This window comes from Haplochromis burtoni, unplaced genomic scaffold, assembly GCF_018398535.1.
Source record: "Haplochromis burtoni strain Fernald_Lab_line unplaced genomic scaffold, NCSU_Asbu1 Contig_320, whole genome shotgun sequence".
Lineage (NCBI taxonomy): Eukaryota > Metazoa > Chordata > Actinopteri > Cichliformes > Cichlidae > Haplochromis > Haplochromis burtoni.
The window spans coordinates 666,352-676,916 of NW_024582681.1; the positions used below are offsets into that span (position 1 = coordinate 666,352).

Below are 10,565 nucleotides of genomic sequence, written 5' to 3' on the forward strand. Positions count from 1 at the left end.
TTCACTTAAACAAGAAGCTGGTTTTTATGTACATTAAAGCTTTATAAAAATGTAACAGTGCAAATGCAAATTCCTTGCTGAAAGTTTAACCAAAAGGCATTTCCAGTAGAAATGGGCTGACATATCCTGAGCATAACCATGTATAATATCCACTGAAGTTAAAAAGAGGTGCTTTGCAACATTAAACTGCAGTGTGCAGTACGTATTTTTCGGACCATAAGGTGCACGGGATTATAAGGCACATTAAGCGAAACAAAGCAGTCAGATAAATCAAACTTTATTAAACTCATTCTTCTTGCTTCCTCCACTTCTGTACCATTGATTCATTAATGTTGAATTCTCTGGCAGCTGCTCTATTCCCATGTTGTTGCAGTATATTAATGACTAACCTCGTATTGTGGATGGATTATCTCAGTTGTTCTCCTGACTGAAGTTTGGTCCGTTTACAGCATCCTGCCATGCGATTGCATTTGTCTCTAACTATCAGGAACCTTAACATTCTCTTTAATAAATGGAAGGTTGTCTTTTTGCGCTAGTAATGTTGTGGAGTTGTATTTTGTCTCGCATCAATTATATATCGTTATATTATTATATATATATATCGTTATCGCAAATTTTCAAATATATATCGTGATAAATATTTTTGGCCATATCGCCCTGCTCTATTTGGAAAGACCATTCATTTCTGCCTTTTCTCATTTTACTTGATTTTTCTTTCAATATCAGTCACGTCTTAACACTGAATGTCAGTATAAATCTTTGCCTCTTTCGGCTTAATCACAACAATATGCAAATACACAAACTCTACACAGACTGGAACCTTTTTTTTAAATGAACATTGAAAAAAGTATTCTTCCCAAGTGAGTTACAGAATCATCAAGGCACGAATGCTATTATTCTTAATTCACAAAAGATTCAGTGTATTTCAACCAGTGATCTCTCGCCTAGTTTTTCAAAGAGTCTTTGAAATCAAAGTATAAAGTCATGACATTTCTGTAACATTTTGTATCCTAAAGTGGCTGTGCTGGAAGAAAAACTATTTCACAGAAGCACAATCAAACAAAAGAACAACCTTCACTTTACAATTTCATGTATTTGAATTTTAGACAATATCACTTTATTTTATTAAAAGAAACATTTGATCTACCCACTGTCATTTTGCTATACAAACGGACTCTTTTGACTTTCAAATGACAGGTAATCCAGTACAGACGCAACCTGTGTTGAAGGTGAAACTGTTTCTCTCCTGGTTGTCTTCTCTCCTGAGTTGCTTGTTGCCTGGTGAAGAGCTGTGTGTGTGTGTGTGTGTGTGTGTGTGTGTGTGTGTGTGTGTGTGTGTGTGTGTGTGTGTGTGTGTGTGTGTGTGTGTGTGTTTTGGGGGGGGGACTGTCAGCTCACTAGAGGCGCTAATTTGTTAATGTTCCTTCTGTTAGGAATCCTAATTACTGTTGTAAGCTTTATGCCTAATTTAGTGATTATGTGCGAGATGACTGAGCTAATGAACATCTCAAGATGTTCCAGTTGTTCCACACCTTTTTCCTGCTTTTTATCTTTTTAAATTCTAGCAGAGAATTAATAATAGAAGAGTTAACCTTTGGACTGGTTTTTAATTGTAGTATTTTTGAGTTTGTAGTGCGTAATTGTGGCATTTTGCTTTGCATCTCCCACAGTTACAGGAATTTGTGAAGAGGATGTTCAGCCATGTCTAAACTTTGGAACAAACTGTGTTTTCTCTCAAGTCCTAGGTTTATCTTTCTTAAAACAATAAAATCATTCACATAAATGATCTTTTATTAGTCATGCATTTTGGCTATAAGGATCCCAACACTCATATGTTTGATAAACAAAGAATATTTACAAAAATGTAACATCAATTTATTGTTTTACGATTGAAAAGCACTGAAATGATAATAAAGTCTATGGATTAATTTAAAAAGTTTTATAAAGGGAGGTGCAAGGAGGAAAAATAAAACTAATGCATTGTTCTATGCTGCTAGTAAGGCATGGACAGGTTTGTGAAAAACTGCAGGTAAACCTGAAGTAGCAGAGGCATCAGATGAGTCCTCATCAGACACCACAACTGCCCCCCCCCCCGCCCCCCCCGTCTTGTTTTTGAAAATTGTTTCAATATAATTGTAAACTATGCATCTAGCGGATGTTAAGTTTGATAAGATGAGTGGCTTGAAAGAAATGTTTAATCTGTGGAAGTTCTCCAAAAAAGAAGGCAAAATTAGTCTAAATAACCCGTACACGTCACTAAGGTCTGACGCTTTATTAGCCAATCTTTTTTTTTGTTTGTTTTTTTTTGCCTGTCCCGTTTGGCTCTTTTGCCATCAGAATTGTTGTCTAAAGGCAAAGAAAGATGCCCAACGGATTTACTTTACCAAATTGACCATCCCAGCCTTGCCGTAATGGTCCATTTGATTCACCTTTTATTGTTTATTTTATTTTCACTTACTGAATACGGGACAGACTTGACTGGGGGAAAGAAGGGGAGAAAGAAAGAGGGAAAGAGAAACAGCTGAGAAGAGGGACGGGGGAGAAGGGCAAAAAAACCAACAGAACGGGCAGAGAAAAAAAATGCATATATCAATCACCTGGGTCACCTGCTGAGAAAGAAAAAAGAAAACAAGCAGAAGAGAACAAGAGTAATAGAATAAACAACATCACAATGATATATGGGAATATGACAGTAAATACTAAATATTAAACATTATTGTGCAGCACATAAGATCAACAGAACACAGTGTGCTTTGAGGTAGGAGCCAAAAAGGGTGTAGTTTGTGGGTGTGATCACCCGTGTGTACACCTGTGAGCATGGACGCGCTTGTTTTTTTTTTTTTAAAAGGTTCCTTCATGTAATGATCTGCTAGAGGGTGTGGGGGGGCCACAGCCCCGTCCTCCAGGGCATGAAGCAGGTATGGAGGAGATCAAAACTCCAGACATCCAGAGGCCCCCAGAACACAAGAGACCAAGGAAGACCAACAGAGGGGCAGCCGCGCCACTGTCCCAGAAAGAGCTGAGGAGAGTCCCAGATGAGGGCTCACTCAGCAGCCGCGGAGCAGAACCAGGGGGAGTTGCAGTGACGCGCCCGTGAGCTCCGCCGGCAGCCAGCCGTGCCTGAGTGACCGAGCCCCAGGCCGAGAGGCCGGGGGCACCCCACCTCCGAAGTGGCCCGAGCGAGCCCCAGGCTCCAGGCCCCGATAAGCGGCCGCCAAGGAGTGAGCCGGTGTGTACCTGGACGCCCATCCCCGGACACAAAGAACCACCAACGCACCGATGTCTGAGGGAGTCCGCCACTGGCAGGGGAAGTGGTGGTAGGGGGAGATAGGCCTCCAAACCTTGGAGGGCCTGAGATGTCCCCAGAGAGGTGGCGCCTGACACCCAACCTGACATATAGACACAGACATACAGGCACACACAGATACAAACATCCATTCCCACCCTCATATTAGCCAATCTTTGTTGGTTTGTTTTAACTTATCTGTCTGGTGTGCATGTATTTTATCTTTAGGGCTGGTTCAGTCCTGGTCAGGTGTTTGTCCTGGATGAGTACTGTGCTCGGTATGGTGTTCGAGGCTGCCACCGCCATCTGAGCTACCTGAAGGAGCTGATGGATTATTCGGAGAACAATGCTCTCGTCGACCCAATGCTGCTACACTACAGCTATGCCTTCTGCGCCTCCCACGTCCACGGAAACAGGTAGTTAGGAATCATTAGACTAACTGCACTCCACAGGCATGGAGATCTTTGTCTCATTTCTACAGAATGAAAAGGTCTAAATAAGAGCATAGATGGTAACAAATGTTGATCACTTAACATCCACTCGCTTGGTGGCAAATCACTTAGTGCTATTGTTAGGGCTAGGTTTTATTTTATCCACATGGTAAATAAGCATAGTTTAGGAAACTAGAAGATGTTAACTTTAAAATCAAATCTCTAACATACATTTTAGCTTACAGTTCTTCAAGATTTCCATTTGGGAATTTCAGATATGTCAAATATTTATATGGAATAGATAATTCCATATAAAGTAGTCTGGTGCTTGCTAAGATGTTAGGTTTTGGGACTGCAGGGATTAAAGTATACCAATGCCAGCACTGTGTGTGGGTAGCAAACCGGAGCTGCACATCCACCCCTAACACCCTTTGTGAAATTTTGTGTGTGTGTTTTATGATATCACAATGTTTATCTTTGCTCCTGATGAACCAGAGTCACAATTCCTTATGGTTGTTAGAGAGCTTCAGTAGTTGAATATAAACAAAAATCCTTTTTTTTCTCTTAATTGTTTGCTAAAATCACAGACGCTGCTGTTTTTTCCTCTACGTATTGTTAAAGGCACCTCAGTTTTGGTCATTTTTATTCATGTTTCTGTATTTATCCCTTATTCTTTTATATTGGCTTTATTTCTGCTTCTTTTACTTTTTAACTTCCTAATTATAAAAATTGTATTCCCGTTTAATTATACCTTTCTATATTAGCTTTTGTAAGGCACTTTGTGACTCTTATCTCTGAAAAACTATATAAATACATATTTCACGACTTCTTAAAGCAGTCGTACTCTTTTGCTTTGCACTAATCTTTCTTCTTGTTCTTTCACATAGTCCTTTTAGGGTTCACCACAGTGGATCAGCTGCCTCCATCTCACCCTAGCATTCAGTTCAGTCCTACTTAATTGCATTCATAAATATTCTCAGTGGTTTTCCACTTTTCATTCTCTTCATAGCTGCCCTTACTTTCACCTTACTTACCCTCTTCGTCCCGTTTTTTTCTCCATCAATCCTGCTCTCTCTCTTATTCTCTTCATTCATCTCCCCCATCAAAGTACTCCTTCCATCTTCTCAGCACAGTCTCTTCTCTTGTTAGTACACTTCCATCTTTACTCCTTTCTTTATGTTCAACCTTATGCTCAACTCAATAAACAGCTTGTCTACTTTCTTCATCTCTTCAACTATCCCACTTTAGCTTTGCTTTGTCTTCTATTCTCCGTCCACAGCATACACTACATATCTTCTTGGCAGTTTCCCTCACTACCACAGCCATTTCTGTTCTTTTCGCAAAATTCATCTGCCTCCACATTCCTCACCTTAACACCATACCAACCCAAGACCTAATCATCACCTGTGTTCGCTTCACCTACATGTCCACTGAAGTCTGTCCAATCATCACTCTTTCCACCAGGAATACTTTCTGCCACTAATCCCACTTGTGGGGCTAATGCGCTGACAACAGTCAACATCACACCTTCAGCTTTACTTCCAGAACACTCTTTATATACTTTTCCTTGTTTCATTTTTGTATAGTAGCTCCACCTCAGTTGTGATTTAACAGTTCTTGTTAACAGCTAGTTTTTCTCTCCTTTATGAATGATAATTTATTCTGAAGGGTCGGCCATTAACCTATTTCTTCTCACAATTTAATTCCAAACTAAAAGTTATTTTCTCATGTCTTATCGTTTTATTGTTTTAGTGGCTTTTTTCATTTTTATGGCAAATTGAAAACATGTTTGCAGCTTATGTCTCTATTTTAGTGGCTTAAATGACACTATGACTGTGTTTTATTTTTTTAAGTAATGAAAAACAAAGCAATTTTGTAAGGTTTGATTTTCCTGCTTTGCAGCCTTTGTGAAGAAACTATAAAACAGTATTATAACTTACAGGATTAAACAGTAGTGTTCAGTTATATGATGCCTTTATAATAACCTTTTAGTCTTAAGAGATGTGAGCAAATATTGCACGTTTCACAATTTACAACAATAGCAGTGCAAACATCTTCCTGATATGCAGTGTCAGGAAGCTGTACCTTGTCTGCTATAATAATGGATTGGATTTATATAGCGCTTTTCAAGGCACCCAAAGCGCTTTACAATACCACTATTCATTCACTCTCGCATTCACACACTGGTGGAGGCAGCTACAGTTATAGCCACAGCTGCCCTGGGGCAGACTGACAGCTATGACAGAATCAAATTGGATCCATCTAAATCTGGTGAACATTGTGGGGCTAATGGTTGCATCTTTGGAATAAAGCGGTTTCCTGCATCAAAAAAGCAAAGAAGCAAGTGTCTAAGCTACAGCATCTCTAATCCTCCCAGTTGTAGCTAAGTTCCTCGTGGAAGTGTTTATTTACAGGCCCTGTCCCTTATGATAATGGGAGCCAAAGTGTCACTACACTACACACATTTTGTAAAATACAACATAATCAATTGTGTCTGACCTTTAAATCAATAACTTGTGCTGTGTGTTTGATAAAACAGTCAAACTTTAGCCGGCTTCAAAAGGAACTCTGAGATGACTTGTTTGAAGGTTTGCGTAAGTTTGATGAGATGGATTTGAATCAGGATCGAGTTTAAAGGAGCATTATCAGAGCCAGCGGGAGTCACCTGTCAGTTGAGATCTCTTCTGCTCAGAGCCATCTACACCGCAGCAACACAGGATGTGACAGCAGCTTTTACCTCCCCCAACCCTTTAAACAACAATCCTCTCCATCTACACAGACGTAAATGGGGGAGGAGGTAGGTGACAAACAGAATCACATGCCACTCGGCCTCATCTCCTTTCTACAAATGTAAGGTGAAGTGGCATCTACACCCAGTGCTCTGCCATGCCGCTCAGCAAGCTCGACTCATGACAACTGTTGTCAACTGACATCATCACTAAAGAGCCAGAGGGTTAGTTGGATCCCGCAGGCAGATGTAGTACTTATTGTTTTCACTTGAGCCAAACTGAAAGCAAACACACAAACTTAAGTCTACAGAGATACATCTCCCCATCACCATCCCCAACCCCAGAGAAGCATTGACAGCAGCCTCGCCTCCATTGCACTTGCTTCATTTAGCAGCAACAATACATCTAAGCCCCGACAAGCTGTCACTCAACACTCTGCCTTGAGTGCTACCAAACCAAACACCGCTTTGTGTTGTGTTTCTCTCAGCTCGGCACATTTTGAGTTTGGCTTCTTGCCAACCTGTGCCCCGTCTGATTTGTTTTCAGCTGTAATTTCATTCAGAGGGTTTGAGTGACATTTGCTGGGAAAATTCAGTTTCTCGTATCATTTGAAAGCTCTTGATGAGCTCTTTGTGAGTATCAGAGAAAATATGTCAGCTTCCAACTCACTGAATTGATTTTAGTAACCACTAAAGACCCCATTTAAAAGAGATTTTTCTGTGCCTTTGTGCTTGCTTTTTTATTTGTTGTAAAGTTTTCATGGAAATGTTACAGAAAGTGCACACAGACAACAAATCTGCTGGCATGGTGCATTCACATTCAACCTTATTGATTGGAAAAAAATCAGTTATTTTGTCTGAGTTGTTTTGAATTAGGCAATGTTTTGACAGTTATGGGAACACTTGACTGGCTTCATACTGCCAAACAGACTTTGGTAGCAAACTGCTTTAGTCAAGGACGTTAAAAGTGATATTCATGTAAATGAAAAATAGGTAATATTATTATATTAATTACGCATAAAATTGCAACAAACTCTGAAATATTAAAGTCAGTTTTCGTATTGTTTAGGTTTTAAAGTAAAGCTTTAAAACCTAAACGATGGGGCCTGTTTCACTATTGTCACATATGTAACATAACTTGTGAAATGTTATTCCTTGACAGCTTTGTTTAGACTGCATTTGGAATTTTACAGCTTATGTTGCCTCGATGTGGCTTAATCGATCTTCAAATGTGCCCTTCAAAAAATGTCAGGCTGGACATTAAAGAACCAGGAAGTGCAGAGGATTAGTAAGGAGGAAATGAGGACGACAATCAAGAGGATGTAGAGTGGAAAGACACTTGGTTCAGGTTTGGAGGTATGGAAATGTTTAGGAGAAAGGCCGGTGGACTTTTTAACCAGATTGTTTTATACAGTCCTAAAAGTGAGAAGAACACATATGTGTGAATGAGAAGGTGTAGTAAAGATGTAAGTAGAGGTAGTGAAGGTGGACAAGTTTAAGTATCTGGGGTCAATTATCCAAAGCAATGGACAGTGCACAAGAGAGGCGAAGAAGAGAGTGTAGGCAGTGGTTGAAGGATTATATATTAGAGGTGATCTTTGACAGAAGGATAGCAGTGAAAGGGAAGGTTGATAAAATAATAGTGAAACATGCCATGATTTATGATTTGGAGACGGTGGCACTAACAAAAAGACGAGAGGCTGACTTGGAAATAGCAGAGCTGAAGATGTTGAAGATTTTTAATGGAAGCAACCAGAATGGAAAGAATTGGTTGACTGAATAGTTGTTAACTTGTGCCCGACCGATCCAGTAACAAAATCTCATTCTTGATGAGCTGCATGTTTGATCTGGCAAAGATTTTACACCAGATGGCCTTCCTGATGCAACCTACCCCGTTTATGTGTACCGCTGTGGCTCAGGACACAGATATCATTAAGAACAGCAACTTGAATAACTGCTGATACTTACAGGAGTTAGTTTTGAGGGTCTTTCCTACCTAAAGTAATTCCTCTAAAGATTTCTCATGCGGGGAGTTTTCTTTACACACAGAGATTTATAGTTTTCCTTTTCCATGAGGTTCTCTGCTGGAAGTAGTACTAAAGGTCTGATGACCTCTGATTTCCTTTTTTCTGAATTCAGACAAAACTTGTTTCTAAAAGTCTTAGAAACATGGTTTCTAAGCAGGTACCTATTCTGAATGGCATTGCCTTGGCCTCTGTATATAATGACATTGTGAGGAATCTTGAAGTCATTTGTAACCAGGATATACCCTTCAGTGTGCTCGTTAACTGACTGTGATTGAATCCTTTCTGTCATCTGCACAATGCTGCTAAAAGTAAAATGTTTTCTTCCATTTTTTCCTCTTAAATTAGAAACATCCTGTGTATGATGCTGAAAAATTAGTTTGATTTAAATAATTTTATGCTTTACTATGTAATCAGAAGCACACATGGATCAACTCACATGCAGCCTGTTTTTTCAGTTGATCCTGGTTTTTTCTCATTACTTTTACTTTTCTTGCTTTTTTTCTTAGTTTTTTACTTAGTATTTTAGAGAGTTTGTTTTAATATATTTCTTTTCAAAAATGTGGATCGAGCTCGTTTTGGTTCTCCTTGTTACCGTGGAACTGTTACTTTCATTGAGGAATGGGACCGTGGCGCAGCAGCTACACACCGCACACGTTGTTTACTCCAGAGATCAGCTGATCACCCTGATGCCAGCCAGCTAACCAGCCAGAACCATGGATATACCGGCTGAAATCTGGAGAAAAATACACCATGGATGCAGAGGTGGAGGACAGAAGAAGAGAAGGAGGGAGACGGCGAGATAGCGGAGGCCTAAACAGAGAAAGAGGTACAAAACATGTCTGTCATCAGGATATGCCTGATCACAACGCATCTGCAGAAGGTCTGGAGCAGCTGTTCAGGCCGACAGGGACAATGCAGCCAGTGGTGAGCAGAAAGGAGGGCTTGCCGTTCTTGTTAATAACTAGTGGTATAACCCTGCTCACATAACAATGAAAGAGCAGATTTTTTGCCCGGACACTGAACGGTGCACTGTTGGGATTTACTCATGTAATCTTGTTGGCGGTTTATGCTCCTCCTTCTGCTAACCCCACAGCTGCATGTGACATTACCCACTCCGCCATAGCCCGGTTACAGACTAAGCACCCGAGTGCCTTCATTGCTATCTCAGGTGACTTCAACCATGTCACCTTGGACACTACACTGCCAACTTTCACACAGTATGTGGTCTGTCCCACCAGGGGGGGATAATTTTAGACCTACTTTATGCTAATGTCAAGAATGCATCCCCTCAGGGTCATCTTTAAGTGTGTGTGTGTGTGTGTGTGTGTGTGTGTGTGTGTGTGTGTGTGTGTGTGTACACTACCGGTCACACTCATGGCATTCTTTCTACAATATACATCAAATATTCTTCAGAAAGTTCTTCCCATATCTCTTACATAAGTTCATATAAATGTGTGGCACTTGTAGGTTGCTTTGCTTTCACTGTTCTGTTCAGTTCACCCCAAACCAGCTCGATGGGTTTAAGTCTGGAGACTGTGCTGGCCACTTCATGTTTTCAAGCTCACCATCTCATTCTTTTTTCCTGAGATAGTTCTGGCATAGCATGTACTTATTCTTTGGGTTGTTATCTTGCTGTAGAATGAACCCCTGACCAACTAGGCACATATCAGAGGGTATTGCAATGCTGTGGTAGCCATTTTGGTACAGGGAGCCTCCCACTCTGTACACGTCAGTGATCCTGGATCCAGCAAAACAGCCCCAGACTGTCACACTTCCTCCTCCATGTTTGAGTTGATGCCACACACTGTGGAACCATCCTCTCGCCTACTTAGCGGCATACAAAGATCCTGCGTGATGAACCAAAGATTTCAAATTTTGATTGATCAGTCCGTAATACCTTCTTCCAGACTTCAGTAGTCCAATGATGGTGTTTCATGGCCCAGGAAAGACTCCTTGTCTTATTCTGACATCTTAGCAATGCCTTTATTGCTGCAACTCATCCTGTCACATCTGCAGCTCAAAGTCTTGTCTTTGAAACTGAGACTTGCTTACTACCACCACTATTAAGCTGTGCTTGAAGCTGTTGTCCTGTG

The 10,565-nt window shown here is 40.5% G+C and overlaps 1 protein-coding gene across 1 annotated transcript in view; it reads left to right on the top strand.

Moving 5' to 3' along the window:
• The window catches only part of LOC102304224 (calcium-dependent secretion activator 2), a gene marked incomplete at its 3' end in the record, with an annotated part of 124,457 nt that overhangs the window by 87,642 nt on the left and 26,250 nt on the right, over window positions 1–10,565 (top strand). The window contains 1 exon segment of the mRNA XM_005942573.3: window positions 3,515–3,702. Within this exon segment, the coding sequence (XP_005942635.2) occupies window positions 3,515–3,702 (188 nt within the window).